General features: G+C 41.7%; 1 protein-coding gene across 1 annotated transcript in view; it reads left to right on the top strand.

Moving 5' to 3' along the window:
• Positions 1-23,410, top strand: part of ATP8A2 (ATPase phospholipid transporting 8A2) — an 870,132-nt gene that overhangs the window by 805,682 nt on the left and 41,040 nt on the right. Inside the window, exons 34-35 of the mRNA XM_089685820.1 lie at positions 4,009-4,097; positions 17,334-17,438. Coding sequence (XP_089541946.1) covers positions 4,009-4,097; positions 17,334-17,438 — 194 coding nt within the window. The remainder of the gene's footprint in view (positions 1-4,008; positions 4,098-17,333; positions 17,439-23,410) is intronic.

Genomic DNA, 23,410 nt, shown 5'->3' with positions numbered 1-23,410 from the left:
ACTTATCCTTTAAGGCCCCATTCACACCAGAGCATTTTGACACTTAAAGCCTACACAAGACAATACTCAACAAGTACAAATCCATTTATTTAAATTGCACCTGTGAACCTGCAATGCTCTGTTATTTGTAGCGTGTCACCTCTTTGTTGTTCTTAACCTGACAGACTAAACCCTATCAACATGGATCAAAATTCAGATTTTCCCCTCTCAATCAGGGCTGCATGCTATAGACTGCAGCACTGATCAGTGTATTCTGACGGTGGAGAAGTCTCCTCACTGTCAGAATATAATACCACAGTGGGGAGGATTCCCCCATCTACCTCAAGTGCGTGGAAGGGGAATTAGGTCAGTTCTTTTTGTTCAACCCACTGGTTGAACAAAAAAATCTGACCCATTTATATCCTACTTATTTCTGGAGTGCAGTTAGCGATGATAATCAGCAAGGCACAAAACGGAAGCAGAAACAACATATATGAGCAAAATATGTATTGGTCAGATATAGTCACCCCCATATACAGTACATACATCATTACAAACAATATTAAAAAAAAGGTTTATATATACTGTATTTAAATATTTTCTATATATTTTGTATAGAGTAAGGAGGGACTAGGTGTTTTGTTATCTTTTTATTACCATGTGTGCCTCCAGATGGTAAATTTTTCCTTGCTTCCTTTCTGTTTGCTGTTAGACATAACAGGAAGTGAGGGAAATCTTTTCAAGATGGGCAGAACAATAAAATTGCTTTCTAGTAGAGTGTGAAAGGTTTATAACCTTTTTCAAGATTGTATTGCTGTTCATGTCCCCAATAGAGATATTTTCCCTCACTTCCTGCCCAGGTGATGAGCATCAAACAGAAGAGGAAGTGAGAGGAAGTCTCCTTATTGGGGTGCAAATAGCATTTAAAACCTGTTTAGAGGACGTAAGACTTTCTCATGCTACCTGAATTAAAATCTGAGTTTTAAGAGTGTTATAATGTGTTTAGTTATTGCAAAGGAGTTTACAAAAAGAGCTGTATTTTTACAGAACAAGGCAAGCAGATCATTAGTTTTATAAATATTTTCTTCATGAAGTTTTGAATGTGCTAAAGTGTCACTAGCACCGTAAATGGAGTAACTGAGATTCAATGGCATTTTACTTGTGACTTTGTATAACATTATTTGATCATTTATTAAAAATATAAGAATACAAATATTAAGAATATGCAAGGTACAGCATGCAATGTACAGCTACAGGAAATATTGTTGATAGAAACATCTTTATTATTTTTTTCTCCGTGTTATGGAGGAGGGGGATGAGGAAAGAAAGATGAGCATGGAAGTTCAGCAGTAGGGAACATTATTCCCGGTAACCTACAATGGGTTTCCCCAGACTATTCAGTATTAACCTATGGGTGGATTGTTTATTTTCTATTAGTCAGGGAGTTAAACTCAAGGACCCCTCTGAGATGTCAGCTGATAGCACAGCAATGGTCTTCCAGCCATCTTGTCACCTTGACAGCAGTTGAAGGATTTAGCACCCAACAACTGATGGCTAAGAGTGTGAACACCTGTCCTTTGTCATGTGTCCTAAAAGAAACATTAGAGGCCACACTCAGCCAAATACGACTCCATTATTGAGCGGCCACTTGTACACAAACTCTGTCATTCTGTTATGACTGCAGAGTTGGTGGTTGCCCTTTATATCATTAATGAAGCTTACTAAAACACATCCAGAGTAGAACACCTACACATCAAGGTTACGTTCCCACAAGAAATATGCATTAATACACTTGGGAATTGCATATAACATTGCAACTTATTTTTGGCGTGTTTAGGAGGCATTTGTATGGCACTAAAGCAGGGGTAGGCAACTTTTTCAGCCTCGAGTGCTAAAAAAATTTGAAAAGGTATATTTAGTTAGTGAATACAACCTCAACATTGTCAGTGACTGCAGTAATAAAATCCCAGAATTGGTGTCAGTGCAGCAAAATATCCACAGAAATGGTGTCAGTGCAGTATAATACCCACAGTCAGTGAAACAACAAATTAGAAAAAAACTGGATTGGTGTCAGTGCAGCAACCAAATCCAGGATTGGCACAAATTTAATACCCCCAATTGTGCTGTCAGTGCAGCAATATACTCTCAGGACTAGGGTCAGTGCAGCAATATAACCCAGGATTGGTGGTATTACACAAATTAGCAAAGTGCACTACAAGCCCCAGGTTCCAGTGTCAGTAATATCAATGAGTAGGTTAATTGGCTCCTGTCTAAATTGGCCCTAATATGTGTATGTATGAATGTGAGTTAGATTGTACACCCCTTGAGGGTTAGGAACTGATGTGAATGTGCAATATATTTGTAAAGCGCTGTGTAAATTGACAGCGCTATATAAGTACCTGAAATAAATAAATACATAAATGAGATTCACTCCAATCCGAATTCTAATTCAATCAGAAGGATGGTCAGGAACAATAGAACAGGAGGATCCTGTAGCTTCCAGAGGAGATCTGGGATGATACAAAGCAACTCAAACAACAAAAAAACAGTAGCACAGGATCCTCATTAGCATAACCGTAACCATTTATTGAAAGAAAAAAATACCACACTTTACATTAGCATAAGTGGTAGGAATCACCAAGGTGGAGATAAGCAAGGCTGTATACAGGAAAGCGTCAACTCCAGATCCCCTTGCCTGCATCACAGTGACCCAATCTGACAGCTGTCAAAAAGCCACCAATAAATAGCATCCAGTGCCACTGCCTAATGCCTTGTGGTAATCTCTATGCTGGTGTAAAGAGGGGAGCAGTTACATGTTGAGAAAGAAGAGTTGTCCTTTGAAACATGTTACCGCCCCTATCTTTGTTGAAATACCCCCAGGATTGGTGTTATCTACTTTCCCAGAACTTTAAGTTTTGGAACGCCACAACACTTTGGAGTGATCAGACCCCCTTACCCCCCCATAGCTGTGCCTCAGGTCCTGCTTCCAGCATGCAGAATCCTGGCAGGTCCTGCATGCCGTCTGACAACAGCTTTGGTGCGTATGCTGCATATTGCCAACCTCTATTCAAAAGCTTTCAGAACACCTTGTAAATGTTTTTTTCTTCTGGTTTTTGAAAGGAAGTTCATTAAAAGAAAGAGCTTCCCAAAGGCCTTAGAAGTGTCTGCAAAGTTTTTTTTATCTTTTCTTCCTCTGGTTTCCTCTTCTCTTTTTTCCCTTTGGTTTGAGGAGGTTGACTACAATAATATTTAAAAGAAAAAATGCTGAGAAATAGTAGTTGTTTGTCTGTTGCCAATGATCAAATTTACCTTGATAATTGTGCAATTCACAATATTGGTATGCATGTCTTAGGCTACTTTCACACTGAGGAGTTTTTGAAGCATTTTTGCGTTAAAAGCACCTGAAAAGCTCAAGAAAAATGCTTCCCTATGTATGTGAATGTATATCTATGTATGTTGTCACACTGAGGCATTGCGTTTGCGGTGTGGTGTAAAAACTCCTGCTTGCAGCATCTTTAGGGCATGTTTGCTGAAATCAATGGAAAATGCCTGAAACACGCCTGAAATGCGCCTCAAAAATGCCTCTGAGAAGCGTTTTTGGTACAGTTAAGTCACGTGTCCTTTAAAAATGCTTAGAAAGCGTGGTAAAAAGTGTGAAAGTCATTACCAGCCACAGTGGCGTCCATGGTCCTACTACTATTCTATTGCATAAATATGTTACAAGTGTTACTTTTTGATGCCTTGCAATTTACACTATATTTGTACAAATGTTTCTCCTAAGTAAGGAATTTAAAAAAAAAAAAGCAAGTGTACAATTAATTGGGAAATCCTTAGCAAGCATTAGGATCCTGTCTTCTTTTTAAGTCAACATAGAATAAAATGCGATCTAAGCAGCTATATGCACCTTCATCTTGTAGAGATGTAAACACTCTTATGTCTCAAATGTGATGATAACAGCAGAATTAAAAAATTGCCCGTGCCAAGGACATTTATACTGGCATTGTAACATTTCTGTCTCTCTTTTTTCAGGCAGGGATGGTATTGAAGTCTGGATACTTCTGGCTTGGATTACTGCTGGTTCCTACTGCTTGCCTGATACGGGACGTAGCATGGAGAGCGTAAGTTTTATACCATTTCAATTATATTTTAAGGTGCCTCACGCTGTGTTACATAATAATAGCCATATTAGGTGCTTGAAGGAGCAACTGTAGTTGTTGGCATGTTTATAACACTTTAGTAACAGCAGCTTCCTGAGCCCTTAAAGTTGATGTTTGGTCAGTGTGCATTCACACCTGCGAATGCACCTGTACTCTGATTAGATGTGAGAATTCCAGCGGGGGTTCCTGCGATTAGCTGCAGGAGGCAGCCCCTTGAAAGTAATGTGAGGCTGCTGGCTCCCGCAACTAATTGTGGGCACTTGTGTGTAATCACATGCGAGTGATCTGCCCTGGATGTAGGCATGTGCGTGAGTGCAATTAACCATGGGAGCCGGCAGCCTCCCATTGCTTTCAGTGGGGCTGCCTCCCACAACTAATCTCAGGAACTCTCTTTGGGGTTCTCGCATCTAATTGAGAGCTCACTCATTTACATTTCTTTATTAACCAACCGATGTTCTCCACATTTATAAGCATTCCATGAATCTGTTCTTTCCTTGTGCATAATTCTAAGCAGCACATCTTGCTAGCATACATTGATACATTTGACAGGGCCACAGCTGTCTAACCTAATGGGTCCCTTATCTCTGACTCCAAGCGCCAAGAGTCATCCTCAGACAAAGTTAGCAATTTTAGTCCAATTAATTAGAGCTTGGAATTTAAAATTTTATTTAGCTTTGCTAACTTTCTCTGTGGATGACTCTAGGGGCTTGGAGTCACAGATAAAGGATTCTCTTGCCAAAACATGACAGAGCTACATATATAAAGGAGTTTCTTAGAACAAATGTAGATTTTACATTCATACTCGTATTGACCCAGCATGCATGTTTACATGCTGGGCAATCACCTTTCACACAAGGCTTATATTAGAAGATCGATGGCAATTTGCACGGAAAGTCTTGGAATTCCATGGATTGGCATGGATTATTATCTCTAGATCATTTCCCAATCTATTTATATGATCTGGCCACAGTAATTGTATGTCTTCTTTACTCCACACCAGTAAAACAAATGATACAATTAGGTGTAGAAATATTTACTGGAATTATGTGTAACCACTGCAACCAAAATACTGAGAAAGTACAGAATTCTTCTCATCATATGGCACCCAACACTGATAGATTTATAAATATCTGCTTATCAAACGGCTTGCCGAGTTGTCATTCTATGTCGCTATGTGAACCCCACATTGTTCTACAAACAGATTGCTCCCAGGCACAGCTAAAAAAGCAGCGCAACTGTCAGCATATTAAACTGTGCAGATGCAAACCAATACTGGATGGTTGCATCTGTTCATACAAATATTTGCCTACTCAACAGTCTAACTGATCATTGAACAACAATCTCTATAGTTCTTCTTGTAAGAGAACAACAAGCACTCTATATTAATAATGCCAAACGCTTTTCACAAACACAGCAATGCCTTTGTTTTGACTTTCATATCATATCATAGTGAGAAGCTTAGTGAGCTGAAATGATTTTCTGTTAACCAGCTTTTTGAACTGTACTGGTTTCCTACTAAAGTAATATATATATATATATTGTGGGAACTCGCTTCAAGTGGTAGAGCTCTTCTTCAAAACACACAGCAACTCGCATCTGTTTAAGGGCCTTTTTGCCCACTTTTATTTACAAGGAAGTTCAAATAAACAAGAATGCTTCCCACGCAGGGGTATCCATCATCAAGCAAATTAATAGTATTCAGCCTCCTGGCTTGCACGCAGTTTTAAGTCTGCCTCCTGCAGACTCTTCCCAAATTATGGCCACTAGCACACAGCTAGTCTGGCTTCCACCTGACTCCAAGGCAGAGACCTCCTGTCTGCCGGGGTGGAGCCCTCCTGACTCCGTCTGCCGGGGTGGAGCCCTCCTGACTCCTGTCTGCCGGGGTGGAGCCCAGAACTATGGTTAGGCCTCTACAAAAAGGCCTGCACACCTGTGCAATCAGTGTGCTGGGGGTTCTCAAAACACGGACCCCGGATTGGAGATTTCATCCCTCCCAGATCTCTTTGAAATCTCCAGGCTCCAGATCCCAAAACAGACTTAATGAATATATGAGGAAACTGAAAAGCCAGTTTCCTCTGCAATATATCAACTCTCTGGAGCCCCTCAACCTGCCTGGTTGAGAATCCAGGGTTTTCAGCTTTATTTTGACCGTGGCAGGACACCGCACTGCCACATATCCCCCCCCTTTGTTTTGACCCCGTAGGGGGCGGAACACACAAACCTAAAACCCTTGCTTTAGACCTTCTGTGTGGGCTATCACCTGTAAAGGTCCAATCCTGGCTGACTTCATTTTCATCCAAGGGAAACACTACTCCCTGCCCCAAGAGATGACTTCCCTTGTCTCCTCTTGCTACCCTTACTTGGGCTCTAGGACATCCCCGTGCCTTTTTACGAGTGTGCTTCCAAAAGCGCGGCCTTTCTAATTTCCTTAAGACTATGCTAGTCCTTTTACCACTAGGGGGTTTACAAAACTCAGTACCCTTTGTAACCCGGGGTTGACGCCTAAGCTTTAAGTGCCTGGTACCTGTAATATTACAACGTGCTCCCTCAACTTCCTCTAGACCATCCCTTTTTGCTTTGTTTAATTTTGATGGGGTTATATTTTTAGACCCTTTAGTAATAGAGGTGGGCTCTTTTATTTGGGAATCAAACACTTTTAACGTCCCCTTGTTAAGCTTTGGGCCAGTTTCCTTAGACCTTTCATTCTTACAACTTGGGCGTTTACTGGACCTTTGGAAAACTTTTCCAGAGTGACCTTCCTGAACCTGTAGGGGGCCTATTACTATACTCTTAACCTCTCTTGTGTCTATTAAGCACTCATTACCTTTTTCAGGATGACCAGCTACCATGTCAACTTGACCACCAGGTCTACCATTCTTTTTGTTATCACACATAGTAATCAGACAATCCAAATTCATCAACACATTTCCCTTTTTATCATTAGTCAAAAAACTCTTGTCAGAACTCAGTTCACAAGTAGTTGGCAGGGCAGTTTCTGGAGAGGAATTACACACAGCGGAGTGGGTGTCTCCCATGGAAACATCACTACCCATTGACTTCGCTGTCACAAAAGACTCTGCCAGCAACTGTCCTGATGCCAAACCATCCTTACATAATTCTGCATTTGGGTAGACAACCCCAACCACATCACATATACATGCGTCTTCTGGCACTTCTGCCCAAACCTCTGTCCTGTCCAACAGTACTCTGGTGTGCCTCTCACACCGATTACTGCTATGAAGCAACCCAGCGATGCACTGAAAGACAATTTTCACCATTACCAACAAGGATGGTATCACAGAATTCCTATATTGACCATCTTTGTCTTGTATAGCCTGTAATACCCAGCTCCAATTAGCGGTACTCCGCTGTATTAGCTCCCCCGAACATGGAAGAGACAGCAAGGTATACACTGGCTGTACACTCCAGAAGGCTAACATTTCCATCAGCAGGTCTGTTATAAAAAGACAGCCTGATTCCACACATAAGACCTTCCTGGAGACATGGAGACCCTCATTTACTGATGCCTCAGAGGTGGTGCTTCTTAAAGAGGCTTCCTCTCGGCTCAAGGTACCCAACACAATAACCTGGGGCTCTCCCAGAGCGTAACCAGGTGTGGGATTCACCCAAATACTCTGAGGCTCAGTGTCAATGAGCTCTTCCACGGCTGCTCTATGGATATCAGTTTGGTATACCACACCATTAACTCCTTTATGGGCTGTGAGCAAAACTTCTGCTGAGTGTTTATCCTCAATGGTGCCTTTTACCAGCAGTGAGTTAATTTTGGCAGCGACAGGAGCGCCCTGGACTAATAGCTGCTCCACAGTCACTCTATTCAGCACAGCAGAAGTTGTGTCCACTTCATTGTTGGCAACAGAGGTATCTTTTATTAACGCCAACAAGCTCGTTGCCCATCTGTCCCAGTCCATCGTCCCTGTGATCCCATCAGAGGTACTACGCAGTACCACTCCAACCGCTGAAGGAGACACAGAGGGACAGAGTGGCTCTGTATCAGACCCATTACCTATATCTTCATAATCCATATCACACTGAGAGACTCCTTTTCTAGGCACAGCAGGTTGCAATTTCACACTCTCACCACCGTGACCTAGTGGCGTGTCATTCACTACAAAAACTTTTGCATTAGTGGATTGCATTGACCCATCATTATGAATACATTCATACCTTTTAGATTCACCATTGCCACACTGAAATAACAAATTCTCATCACTCAATTCAGATACAATTCAGATACACTCTGGTCCACCAGAGCAACAGCATAGTTATCCTGGGTTACCTTAACCACCGTTGCTAGGGGAGATAACACATCCTGCTTGGTGGTCACCCCTACTACATTTAATTTAGCATTCTGTTTATAGGACATTGGTGCAACCCCAATATCAGTACTCTTCACATTTTTAACTGTTGCCTCCCCACTAAAAGCATTATACAGAGGCAAGTCTCTCTCACAATCACCAGCAGTGGGTTTCCCAACTGAGAGTATCCCAAATTTATAGCAGAGAGTCTCAAAGTCAGTCTCAATCATTGCATTAGTATCTCTCACATTTTTCTCAAAAGTACCAGTCTTACCCATCACTTCAACAGGCTTCACCTTCTTCACTTGAGTGCGTGGGATCTGGATCCTTTCTGTCATCTCCTCTCTTTGGCCAGCCAGTTCATCCATGCAGCTATAGGATGATACTGTGGCAGGCACTTCTGACTCCTTGGCACCCCCTGCAGGCACAACAGGTACTTCCTCACTGTTGCTAGAGGTGGCTGCCAACATTTTTAAACACGAATCTGGGCTTGCAGATGAAGACTTTTGCCCAGTACCACCCTCATCAGTGGTATTCCATAATCTGGGGCAGGTAAAGATACCATGCCCAAACTGACCACATTCCAGGCAGGGTATGGTTCCACCGATAACCTTCTTGGGATACGGAACCACATCTCCCTTGTAGCCCCTTCTCCTGGTTGGCAGGCTTTCTCCTGTTGCTATGGGAGATGGCACTCTCCCAGCTGAACTTTGTGGGTTCCTCCAGTTGCGCTGAACTCTCATCTCTGTGTTGCCACAATCCTCTGCAGACGACACTTCTCTCACAGGGTCCGCAGGCCTGAAGTAACATGTGTTGCTATGGGCAACCACATTTCTCTGAAACCTTTGGGCAGCCTGCTGCTCCTTCCTGGAACTCCAAGCAGGCTTCCCAATTGCATACCCAGACCTTTGTCTGGTTCTGTCACCTTGCACTGGAAGCTGGGATAAAGGGCATTTGGAGACAGTGTGCCCCCATTCACTGCACCGCAAACAGCGCTCTTGCGGCAGTATCTTAGCCGAACTTCCAACACTGCATCCTCTTTCAGGCTTAGTACTCTGCACACAGAAAACTGGTTTCCTTTCAGCAGCATTGCCAGGGACAACAGCATGCACTTCCCACTGTGGCAAACTCTGTGCAGCCATATAGGGGGCTTGTTCTGGTGATAACCCCTCCAGCCACAGGGCTCTGTCTCTCATTTCAATCTTGCTTCTTTGAGTTTTGACCGCCCCATCTTTGCAGTCACTCCACAACACTTTTGCACAGTCCAGCAACACAATGGAGCACTGTCTCTTTAAGGAAAGTTCCTTTTCTCTGCAAGATCTCCTCACCTGCACACACAGATAGTGCAGAGTCATGCACCAAACACAGTTCAACACATGAACTTACTTCCTTGCTGGGATCTCTAGTTCTGCCCACTGCATCCTCCACCATATGTGGGAACTCGCTTCAAGTGGTAGAGCTCTTCTTCAAAACACACAGCAACTCGCATCTGTTTAAGGGCCTTTTTGCCCACTTTTATTTACAAGAAAGTTCAAATAAACAAGAATACTTCCCACGCAGGGGTATCCATCATCAAGCAAATTAATAGTATTCAGCCTCCTGGCTTGCACGCAGTTTTAAGTCTGCCTCCTGCAGACTCTTCCCAAATTATGGCCACTAGCACACAGCTAGTCTGGCTTTCACCTGACTCCAAGGCAGAGACCTCCTGTCTGCCGGGGTGGAGCCCTCCTGACTCCGTCTGCCGGGGTGGAGCCCTCCTGACTCCTGTCTGCCGGGGTGGAGCCCAGAACTATGGTTAGGCCTCTACAAAAAGGCCTGCACACACCTGTGCAATCAGTGTGCTGGGGGTTCTCAAAACACGGACCCCGGATTGGAGATTTCATCCCTCCCAGATCTCTTTGAAATCTCCAGGCTCCAGATCCCAAAACAGACTTAATGAATATATGAGGAAACTGAAAAGCCAGTTTCCTCTGCAATATATCAACTCTCTGGAGCCCCTCAACCTGCCTGGTTGAGAATCCAGGGTTTTCAGCTTTATTTTGACCGTAGCAGGACACCGCACTGCCACAATATATATACACACATACGCTATATTGCCAAAAGTATTGGGACGCCTGCCTTTACACGCACAGGAACTTTAATGGCATCCCAGTCTTAGTCCGTAGGGTTCAATATTGAGTTGGCCCACCCTTTGCAGCTATAACAGCTTCAACTCTTCTGGGAAGTCTGTCCACAAGGTTTAGGAGTGTGTCTATGGGAATGTTTGACCATTTTTCCAGAAGCACATTTGTGAGGTCAGACACTGATGTCAGATGAGAAGGCCTGTCTCTGCTATAATTTATCCCAAAGGTACTCTGTCGGGTTAAAGGTTAGGATTCTGTGCAGGCCATTCAAGTTCCTCCACCCCAGACTCTCTCATCCATTTTTTTATGGACCTTGCTTTGTGCACTGGCGTTCAGTAATGTTGGAACAGGAAGGGGCCATCCCCAACTGTTCTCACAAAATTGTCCAAAATGTCTTGGTATGCTGACAACTTAAGAGTTCCCTTCACTGGAACTAAGGGGCCAAGCCCAACCCCTGAAAAGCAACTCCCCCTCCACCAAACTTTATACTTTGCACAATGCAGTTAGGCAAATACCGTTCTCCTTGCAATTGCCAAACCCAGACACGTCCATCGGATTGCCACACAGAAAAGCGTGACTTGTCACTCCAGAGAACCCATCTCCACTGCTCTAGAGTCCAGTGGCGGCGTGCTTTACACCACTGCATCCGATGCTTTGCATTGCACTTGGTGATGTAAGGCTTGGATGGAGCTGATTGGCCATGGAAACCCATTCCATGAAGCTCTCTATGCACTGTTGTGCTAATCTGAAGGCCACATGAAGTTTGGAGGTCTTCAGCAATTGACTTTGCAAACAGTTGGCGTCTTCTGCGCACTGTGTACTTCAGCATGCACTGACCCCCCTCTGTCATTTTACATGGCCTACCACTTCATGGCTGAGTTGCTGTTGTTCTCAGTTGCTTCCACTTTCTTATAATACCACTAACAGTTGACCGTGGAATATTTAGTAGCAAGGAAATTTCATGGATGGATTTATTGCACAGGTGGCAACCTATCACAGTACCACACTTGAATTTACTGAGCTCTTGAGAATGAACCATTCTTTCACAAATGTTTGTAGAAGCAGTCTGCATGCCTAGGTGCTTGATTTTATACTCTTATGGAGGTGATTGGAACACCTGAATGCAATGATTTAGAGTGTTGTTCCAATACTTTTATCAATATAGGATATATATATATATATATATATATATATATATATATATATATATATATGTTAAAATAAACCTTTCAGTAGATCTATAACTCTGTGTGTGTGTGTGTGTATATATATATATATATATATATATATATATACATACACATACATTCCTAACGTGTTACAATACATAATAAAAAGCAGTTCTTAACATCTGAAAAAACAGTTCTTGAACTCAAATCTGTGAATTTCCCTATTCTGAAATGGTATCATCAGCCTGCTGCAGGCAGGAGGATGCATTACCCCAGTCTCTTTTCCCCCCAGCAACCAGACTGCAGTTAGTGGTGTAACTATAGCCATAACAGACAGCTGCTATAAGGCCTGTAGGTGAAATGGGGCCTCAACAGAGAGGTTTTTGAGGCAACTTAGAAAATAATATGTGTGACTATAGTTATAACAAAACCTAGTACTGTATTATATGTATCATAAAGTGATGGAGAGCTTACAACTAATGACAACCCTGATCCTCTAAAGCAGGGATCTCCAAAATATTCAGTACAATTGCCACATCATATAGTTTACAAATATTCGCAGGCAGAAAAAATCAGTGTTGTAATGTAATGATTAAAATTTACATGAATTAATACATTTTACTTGGATATTTTTTGTGATTAGCATGACATGATTCAGAGCACAGAAAGAACTTCAGGAAAACAGAGCACTGAAATTCCAAATAAACTTGAGCTCATTAAAGTTAACAGGTCATTCTGATGCTTTGACATCAATTCTCTCTGATGGTGACATTGATGTAAGAGTGACTCTGATGTAAATGTGACTCTGATGTAAGGGTGACCTACTTGACTGGTTGTTTAGGACGCCAGCGGTCCTAGCAACCAACACCAGTGTAATGACAACACAGTTAGGAGAACCTGCGCTGAAGGGGGGGGGGGCATATGGAAGTTGGGGAGAAACAGGGACCATAGGTTGATCTATAGTCCTGTGTGAAAGGCCACTTACCCAAGCTCTGGGCTGGATAAAATCTTGCAGCGTGCCAGATTTAGCCTTTGGGCCATACTTTGGAGATCCCTGTTCTAAAGTCTCCAGTTAAGAAGAGATGACAGCAGAGGCACGCATTGTAAAAAAGTCTAGCTCGAGACAGTGCCCTTTTAAGAGACCCATTGCCTAACCAAATAGGCATTCTAAGTAAAGGTACTTACGTAACCATAACTCAGCTTAATTTATTGTTTTGCTGCCTTGCTGTGCTTTCAATAGAGCTCCATAGAGAGGCAGCTGCCCCCTCTCCACTGCCCTGATGTGAGCCAAGGTCCTGGCCAGGGAAGATTTAAGCAATCTGCATTGACACCCTTGACATCAAGGCCCAGGAGATAGAGCAGCACTATACTGTTGGAAATCAGGGGAGTCAGATTGATAAAGAAAGCCATCCTGACCCATGAGTACATAAGTACCTTTATTTTTATGTTAGGCATGGGATGGTGACAAGATCTCCTTTACTGCTTGGGGTTTCTTTTTAAACAATTTTTTTTTCATTTCCTATCTATGAAATAAAACATTGAATAAATCTTGAAGAGAATACTAAACCCATATTTCATGAAGAAACTTCTCCAGCTGAGCTGTATAAACGTGGCTTGTCATAGCTTAGTCTGGCACTGCCAAAATAATTCCATTTTGAGCAAGGTTTCTGTAATGCTTCCCAACTAATTGATGTAACAAGCTTACTCAATCCATTAGACAACAAAGCCGATTGTGATGGATTTAACCAATATCTCCTCTGCCTTGGCTAGGGAGTGCACTACAAATCACCAGTTGTTCACAGCAGGATTAGGAGGACGTCAGGGTAACAATAACACAGCTCCAGAAGGATATCCCTGGTCACTCACTCTTGGCTACTAGAGCTGGTGAGTTAGCAGCTATGTGCTGTTATTGGCCAAATTAGAGTAAATATCCAGCGCAGTGGGGGGCAGAGCATGGCTCTTATCTACATACTGTAACAACTTTAGGCCACAAATGTGGGAAAGTTTTAACAACATGATTTATAAACTATCTTGGAGGTAAAAACCTGGGACCTGGATTGTATATTCATACATAAATAGGGATTGAGAAGAAGCTTTCTGCTCCCAGCTTGCATTATAGGATGATTTGCTGAATGCTTGGAATGCTCATAATTTGAAAACTACAAAAAGATTAACTACTACTCCGCATATTCAAAGTAGGATATTCAAAATAGGACTAAAGACAAACCTTTTTTTTCCATTTTGAATAGAGTAAAGGAGGGTTATAACCCCTGTAAAGTTTATTTTTGTCATCTGTGTCTCATAGGGGAGATTTCTCTTTACTTGTAGACCCATAGCCAAAACAGAAAGTGAGATAAAATCTCTGTAAAGCAATGGAATCCCTGGTTGTCACCAGAACTAGTGTCCCCATTGGAAGATATCCCCACTATTCCTGTTCTGGGGACAACTCAAAATTTGGGATTTTCTTTTACTTTCACTTTGGTGATAATAGTAACCAGAAGGGTAAATCTCACTAATGGGGGCACAAACAGGGATAAAAACATATTCTCAAAACAGATTCTCTAATCCCTCTGCATCCTATGCAAAACAAAAAAAGAATAAGGATGGCAAGGTAAAAATCTTCTTTGGTGTCATGGTGAATGTGTGTGGTCAGAAGTGTATAGGTCTTCTATTGGAACCAAAGGTGAAGCATTGATTAAACATCAAATGTTTCAGTTCAGTGAATGTATCATTTGCCAGATTTCTAATACTGCCTGAACCTAGATTTGCCATGAAAGGATGGTAAATCTAGCTGTAAATCCAAACAGTAACAAAAGAATTCAGAGAGCCAAGGATAAATTCAGCCTTGAACTGGACTTCATAAGTATGGCATATCCTCTGGCAGTAAAAATGTGGCTTAGCACTGACCACACTAGACTCACCTTCACAGTACTCCCCTTCCTTTTAATGTAAAACCCCCAATGCTTCTGGGTGTGGTGGCGCATGCCAACTTCTCCCAGTGCTTAGGCCTAGGGGTCAATTACCAGGCCTGAGAACGTCATCACATCAGACACCAGCCGACACAGAATATTTTGGTGTTTGAGATGGAAGAGCGGTAGGGAAGTGATATGATGGTGAATATAATGTAGTAAGTATAAAGTGGAGGGTAGGTAAGATTTAAATGAATTTGCCCTGAATGTGCAAGGTGTTGGGGGTTTCTTTTACCATTTGAAAGAAACAGCTATTCATGGAAGATGAAAACCCAATTTGAGAACAGTGCATCCTTGTAGATAAGTACCAGGCAGGCACTTGAGAACAGCGTGCCTTGTTTCATCCTCCATTTCTTCTGCTATATCATCATGCAGTTTCTTACTAGTGACACTTTAAAAATACATATTTTAACTGCTTCTTCTTACTTGCTCATTCCTGTCATATTTATTCAAATGTAGCCTTTCTTGTGTTTGCTGCACGCCCTTTCATGCTGAAGTAACACTTTGTTGTTACAGTGTTGAGCATTCATACTTTTCATGCGGTAGCTCTCTGAAATGAGGCCTAGTACGCTTATTCCGGAACAGCGATCTGGAAGATGATTGCTTCTTTTACCTGATTAGGTGTTTGTGTGATCTGACATCCCTGGAGCCTAGTTGAATAAACAAATCTGTGCTTTTCTGCTCTTCATTTCACATGTTATGACATCGCAGAGTGCCTTCCGAGGCAATATTACCCTTCTGCTGCTGGCACGGCTCCTGTAGAATTCTTCACGGCAACTGTAAATAATTGAAGAACGTGTCATTCCCTATAGATGCTCTTCCTTGTTTATGAAGGCGCATGTTTTCCATCCCTTGCTGGTGAAAGCAGTTTTTTCCTTATGTTTTTCATGTCGTCTTGCCTTGTCAAAGCAGAGATGAATTCAGCTTTAATTATGACTTTGCGCTCTAGAGCTGTCAGTTTAACCTGCCATGTACAGTATTTCCTCAGGCACACATCCTGTGTACAAGTTCGAAATGGCCGTGCAAAACTTTTTCATTGGCAGATGACTGGGTATCAAAAAGAACACAGCTTTCTAAAAAATTTGCTATATTTTAGTGAAAACTTCTAGAGACTTGCAACACACGTTCGTAATTATAGAGTTTAAAGGAATGTAAAGTTAAAGCAGACACCATTCATCCTGGACCCTTTACAATCCCCATGCAACTAGTAAATTCTTCGGTATCTCTATGGAAGGGGGTGCTTTTCCCAGTAGCTGCTTGTGCATGTGCAATAATTATCTCTTACCGATTGACAAATATGTCAATTTGTTATTGCTTATTTAACAAATTACCTCTAAATTGAGTAAAAAAAAATTTTTTTATATGTATTATGATTTTTTATTTAAACGATTACCTCAAAGATGACTGAGCCAAAATATGTTAGTTTTCATCACTTTCCCAGGGCAGATGAACACAAGATGGGCTCTGATTGAGCTCTGTGGGTACTACATTTTTCCACTTGGGGCTTTGTTCTTAGACTGTGTTATTGGATAATACCTCTAGTAGTGTTTTATAAGAACTGTGACCCTCCTCTGTTTCTACTTTAGCATAGATGCTGTGGTGGGTGCAGTCTTATGACAGGTCTGTCCTACTTTGGATCTGCTGTCTACTGTACATTCCATAGCAACATATTGGGAAGAGCTGCTCAGCCTCCTAGCCTAGTGTACTGCTATCTGAGCCATGTTGAGAGAAGGGAGAGTTCCCTATCTGCCATTTGGGCAGTAGGTAAGACTTGACAAGGTATTTAAACATCCATTTTGGATGGAATTAAATTGACTGCGTCAAATATCTAATCTTTACTGTTACCTCAAAATATATCTATGCAAGAAACAAATAAGTGTTGTATTCACAATATACAACACAATTCCTTTGGGATGATTTTATTAGCGGTTTTTAGCGTGTAAAGGCCATTAAACTCCATGGCATAAGAAACAACCCCTTAAATCAAAAAAATTAACATGCTTGTTTTGCAACCATATACCAGTAAACCAATAAATAAATACAGAATACATGGGAGAAAACATTGCAGTGAACATATTAGCAATAGTATTAATTATTAAGCACACAAATGTGTGTTAATATATGTGTAATCATAAACACAGATATTTTAATTATGAATTCAGTGTACCAAATTAAAGCCTTACATGAAAACAAGAAAATGAAAATTTAGTAATTAAAGCAATTATATATTTAAGAAAAGCTCTAACGAAAGAGCAGGTATTGTATGCATTTACACATTTGTAATGCAAGAAATAGACACCAAAACATCTGAACCTTTTTCAGCTGTCTATCCCCACTTTTACTTTGCAACCTTTACAGTATAACCACTTTACCTGCATGGCTGTAAAGTTCTAAGATAAATTAGGTAAATCCTACAGTAAAGTTTATCTTCCTAAAGGCTTTCCTTAGAAGGGAAAAGGTCAAAAAAGTAAAAGCCAAACTTCAGCCCCCTAAATTCGTTCCACTAAAGGTTCTTGTCTCTGTTGCCTATCTGAAAATTTAATTCTGGCCTTCACTTCTCAGGGCCAAGTATGATAGCTCAATGTGGTGAAAACTGACAGATTTATTTTTTCTTTTGCAGGGCCAAGCACACCTATCATAAAACTCTACTAGAGCAAGTCCAGGAGATTGAGACCCGCTCCAAGGAGATGAGCAAGGCTGCCATGCGTGATTCTAATGGAAAAAGGTAAAAACAAAGTTGTAACCACGTCCTGTAGAAACTTCCTGTAGTAACCACTTCTAGGCATCAGAAGAAATGCTTTATCCTTTTTATATTTTAATGTTTAGTATTTGTGCAAGTTAAACCACGTGGATCAGCATCAATGCTATGTCCCATGCCTTCATCCGCAAGGCAGGGCACTCAGTAGAGCACCCCACCTCCCAGTTACTTGCCCCGATTCTACTGAGCGGCAGGAAGAGGCTGGACCACCAATGCTTTTTAACTAAAACAATAAATCTAGTATATTTTTGAATGCTTGGTTTGGATTTTTTATGATATAGTTAAAGAAGAATCAGTTGGTAAGTATATAAAAGCTGGAAACTGACACGTAGATTTCACTTGAAGAGACATCAGTTTTCTTGCACGCTTCAATGAGTTTTATACACATTGTAGATTCTAGTTTTGTGGTGTGAACAGGGCACATAGAGAACAATTGATTTTGTTGTGCCCTTGCAGAACGCATGCAGAAAAACTAACGTCTCTGCACCATGGTGTGAACGAGTCCTCAGACATCTAAGCATTGCTATGCTGAAAGACTCATTTTCAACTCATGTATACTCTTCAGCTTGTTCAGAAATTATTCATCCCAGCTTTTCAAAATAAATGGTTATGTTGCATTACAACCTGTTCCGATTTCACTTAAGCTCCAATTTGACCATATTTGGGCAGGACACACCCATTGTCAACAAGCCAGACCTTCAAGATTTGGTGCCCTATATTTTTTTATCTGCTGTCAAATGGATAGAATACAGGACTTCTTAAACAATGCAATCAAAACAGGCTTATGGGACAGGTCTAGGCGATAAGGTTTGGTGTCATAAATGAGTCTGAAATGGGTGTCTGGTAGAGCAACTGTAGAAGTCCCAGTTACATACAGTTGTGTTCAAAATAATAGCAGTCAGACATCACTAACCTGATCAATCACTGTTTTTGGTAGAAATGATATTTCTACATGGCAAATAATTTACTAGCAGGTGTAGTAGAGTAATAGAAATCCAACAAACCCAACAGTCATGACATGCATGCTGCTCATTCTGTGTAATTGAATCACTAATTGAAACAGACATGTTCAAAATAATAGCTGTGTGGAGTTCTATTAGTGAGGTCATTCATTCTTTGAAAAACAAGTGGCAAGTATTGCCCTTATTTAAGGAAGGAAGGCAGCAAATGTTGTACATGCTGGTTACAGTGCATTTCTCTCTGAAATTCTGAGGAAAATGGGTCGTTCCAGACATTGTTCAGAAGAACAGCGTACCTTGATTAAAAAGTTGATTGGAGAGGGGAAAACATATAAAGAAGTGCAGAAAATGATATGCTGCTCAGCTGAAGTCATCGCAAATGCTTTCAAATGGCAACCAAAACCTGAAAGACGTGGAAGAAAGCGAAAAACTACCATTCGAATGGATAGAAGAATAGCCAAAATGGAAAAGACTCAGCCAACAATCAGCTCCAGGAAGATCAAAGAAGGTCTAAAGTTACCTGTGAGTACTGTTACAATTAGAAGACGCCTATGTGAAGCCAAGCTATCTGCAAGAAGCCCCCGCAAAGTCCCACTGTTGAAAAAAAGACATGTGCTGAAGAGGTTACAATTTGCCAAAGAGTACATTGACTGGCCTAAAGAGAAATGGCGCAACATTTTGTGGACTAATGAAAGTAAGATTGTTCTTTTTGGGTCTAGTGGCCGGAGACAATTTGTCAGACGACCCCCAAACACCGAATTCAAGCCACAGTACACTGTGAAGACAGTGAAGCATGGTTGCGCAAGCATCATGATATGGAGATGTTTCTCATACTACGGTGTTGGGCCTATTTATCGCATTCCAGGGATCATGGATCAGTTTGAATACATTAGAATACTTGAAGAGGTCATGCTGCCTTATGCTGAAGAGGAAATGCCCTTGAAATGGGTGTTCCAACAAGACAACGACCCCAAACACACCAGTAAACGTGCAACATCTTGGTTCCAGACCAACAAGATTGACGTTATGGAGTGGCCAGCCCAATCCCCGGATCTTAATCCAATAGAAAACTTGTGGGGTGACATCAAAAATGCAGTTTCTGAGGCAAAACCAAGAAATAGAGAAGAACTGTGGAATGTAGTCCAATCATCCTGGGCTGGAATACCTGTTCACAGGTGCCAGAAGTTGGTTGACTTCATGCAACACAGATGTACAGCAGTTCTCAGAAACAGTGCTTATACAACTAAATATTAATTAAGTGATTCAAAGGAAAGCAAAATCTTCAAACATTTTTCAGAGTATATATACTGAATGTTTGAGTTTGTAAAGAAGAATACAAACTGCTATTTTTTTGAACAGTCTAATATTCACTTTTCTTCACTTTATTTAGAGGAACGACACAACATTGATATATTTTTCTTCATGTTTTGATTTGGAATAGAATGTGTAGTGTTCCCAATGCATTTGTGTGTATGGAAATAAAAGCTATTAGAAGGATTTTGAGCTTTATTCACTTTTTTCAACACACTGCTATTATTTAGAACACAACTGTATACACATCTTAAGGGAAAAGTAGTCTAGCACGCAGGCATATTAGTTATAACTTGATGATCTTCCTCCTTTGCAAGAAACAATGTTTTTCATTAGTCTCTCTAAAATTATAGTTTAATGCATATTTTAGAGTTTCCTCTTTCTTTGGGCAAAGTAAAAGTTTACTTCATGTAGCCAAAAAATCTGATATTTCGTTAGGTTGATAGGGCTCATACGACATTTTATTTGGTTCGTTAGTTTTCACCCATTGATGTCTGTTTCAATTAAGTTGATTATATACACTAGTTTGATTAATCACTTGTTAATCTGGTTTAATATTTGAGATATATTAGGTGTAGATATGTGTAAAACTGTTAATCATTGCAATAAATGTTAACATTTTTATTTGCATATGCTGAACAGCTGACAGGCTGTGGTCCTTGCTGAAGCCACATCAGAGACAAACAAACACTGAACAGAGACTGACAAACTGACCCTGGCAAGGAGTACAGTGGGGGGGAGCAGGAACCAGTAGATTGTGATCTACCAGTAGATCTGGTAGACCTCGGTCTGGTCTTGCTGACAAACAGAGTGTAATGCAGAAGAACTACTTGTAAAGTTGGAGCTGTCATAGGGAGCAAGAGCTGCATACGTTGATGTCCTGTCTGTAGTGCTGCTCCTTCGCCCTGTCATGGTTGGTGTGTGTAGAACCTGCTAAGCATGACCCATTCAAGTGAATGAGGCTACTTTGCAATTGCCCTTCAACCTTGTGCAGAACAGCAAGCAAGGGGTTAAACAGGCAGCGGTGTTTTGCTTTCTCACCACTTGCTTTAAGCCCTTGGACCCTGCAGAAGCATGCAGTTGCAGGGCACTTGCAGAGTGGCCCATTTACTTAAATGGATCTCAGTTGACAGGAGGTAGGACCCACCAAAAGCAGCAGGGGGTGTTATTCATGCTGCGGCTAGTGTACACCTTTGGCTGCTGCCTGAGCAGGGAAAGGGGGTATGGATCGAGGGGTTGTAAAACAGTGGTTCAACCACAGGGTTTTACCACCTCCCAACTTTACATGTGAACAAGCCCTTAGGGTGCCGCTGCCGGTTAGGACTAAGGGCTTATTCACAGGTGCAGTAGGCACTGCTGCTCCTCTGCAAAGCAATCCCAGTGCATTTGACAGGTGGCAAAGAGGCAATATTTTGCCTCCTCATCACCTGATTTAAACCCATGATTGCTGTGTAATGCACGAGATTGTGACATGGTAGTACAGCAATTAGAAGTTTAAATCAGGTGTGAGGAGGCAACACTGTGCCTGGAGATCTTTGACTTCTCCCATGTTGTTCAGGTAGCCCTCCACCTCTTTACAGTTGCCTACCTCTGAAGTACAGTATATTATCAGGTGAAAGTAAGCAAGGAATGACTAGATGAGCATGGAGCATGAAACATTAATAGAAAGAGAATGACAGGTCAGGGACTGAGCAGAGGTCCTTAAGCAGGAAAGCCATAATGCAAACCCAGGACTGAGATGAGGATGGGGGTTATCAGATAAGGGAGCAAAGTGTTTTTTTGCCCTGTTTGGAAAAAAATAAAAGTCAGCAGCTACAAATGCTGTAACTGCTGACTTCTAATAAAAATACACTCACCAGTCCAGGGGTCCTGCGCCATGCACACCCAAATAAGTTCTTCATCGGTATTCAGATTCCTGGCTCTGGCATGATTACTATGGACAGCCGGCTATGATTCCTTGTGGCTTCACAGCAAGCTGCCCACTGCACATGCGCAATCTGCGCTGTGCTTTGTGAATGGTCCCTCAGCCTTCTGGGACCTGTGATATGTCCCAGAAGGTTGCAGGGGGGGGAACTTCCAATGAATTGCTGTAGTGATCTGGCTGGAAGTGAGAGCGGGTACCTGCTTTCCCCTCCCCCATCAAAAAAAGTGCCAAAGTAGAAGAGGAGGGGGGGCATAAAGTGAAACTTCTTCTTTAAGGTGAAAATCTGTTTTATACGTATATCTGCACCCAAGAACAAAAATGTAATATATTACAGATTACCAGCCTTTAGACATGGTGGCTGCTTAAGTTTTATTTTCAGAAAGTACAGAAGATTACCTGTTCATCCTGATAGAAATCCAGAGTCACTTCCTTTGCATTTAAAGCGGAGTTCCACTCACCCTGTCAAAAAATAAAAGTCAGCAGCTACAAAAACTGTAGCTGCTGACTTTTAAATAACAGCCACTTACCTGTCCCTTGGTCCCGCGGTGTGTCCCCTGCAGCCCGTTTCACCGGCCGTCCTGTATTCCAGGAGGCCAGCATCTTCAGTGTAGGCACCCAGCTATGATAGCTTGCGGCTTCACAGCCGGGTACCCACTGCGCATGCACGAGTAGCGCTTTGTGAATGGTCCTGTAGTCTACTAGGACCTGTCACGTGTCCCAAAAGACTACAGGGAGGGAGGGAGGGAGGACACCTTCTGCTTCCGATCGCCTAGGCAATTGGACTGGAAGTGGGAGCGGGTGCTGTCAAATTTGGGTACCCACTCCCCCCCCGCCCCCAAAGGTGCTAATCCTTAATGGGGAGAGGGGAGCAGTCCTTAAAGCGGAACTTCCCCTTTTGGGTGGAGCTCCGCTTTAATTGAAATCTCAAACAATATTAATCAGCTTTCAAAGCTATCTCATGTTAACTACACAACTCTTCCTCCTGAGTAATGAGATGAGTAGAGATGACAGTGGGAGATGTTTGTAGTCCAATGTACAAGACGTGTGTTACTGGCAGGACCACCAGGTGAAAATAATTAAAAGAGCCAGAAAAAAATGGAAAATTTGTAGCCAACACATCTAATGACTGGAAAGCTGCAACATACAAATTTTCTGTTTTGTGTTGACATGTGCTTTAACTTAGTAATATATTGGCTGCATAATAGGCCTGTTCTCAGCTGTTGACTGCATATGAACTGCATATGATTTACTAAAGGCAAATAGTTGCTCCAGAGCATAGTAAATGAAGGGAAGCTCTGTTGACTTCCATCATCCAATCATGTGAAAGCAAAAATGCTGTTTTTTTTTATTTTCCTTCATCTCATCTACGAAACTCTGAGCAATTGCACTTACAAAGTGCACAGTCTGCCTGCCTTTATTAAATCCACCCCATAGACCTTGAACTTGCCCCTTTACTGACAACTGTAGAAGTCTACCTTTTGTTAAGTGGTATTATCTGCATGGTTAGCAGTGTATGTATGTTAGCTGTATACTCTGCTGTACACTGTTAAGCAATATGATGTTGCTGTATATATTACAAATAACAGTGACCAATATTAATAAGAGTCAGGGGACTGCAACATTTTTCCTGCACTACTAATGAATCTCTGTGATTGTCTATCATGTTTCACATGACAATATTGCACTTCATGTGTCAAAAGTGACTTAAAGGAAAGCAGAGGTCCTCCTCTTAAAGATTGGAACTG

This window comes from Staurois parvus, unplaced genomic scaffold, assembly GCF_062004578.1.
Source record: "Staurois parvus isolate SC_StPar_1 unplaced genomic scaffold, SC_StPar_1.0 ptg000387l, whole genome shotgun sequence".
NCBI classification, from domain to species: Eukaryota; Metazoa; Chordata; class Amphibia; order Anura; family Ranidae; genus Staurois; species Staurois parvus.
This window is presented reverse-complemented; position numbering and strand designations above follow the sequence as displayed.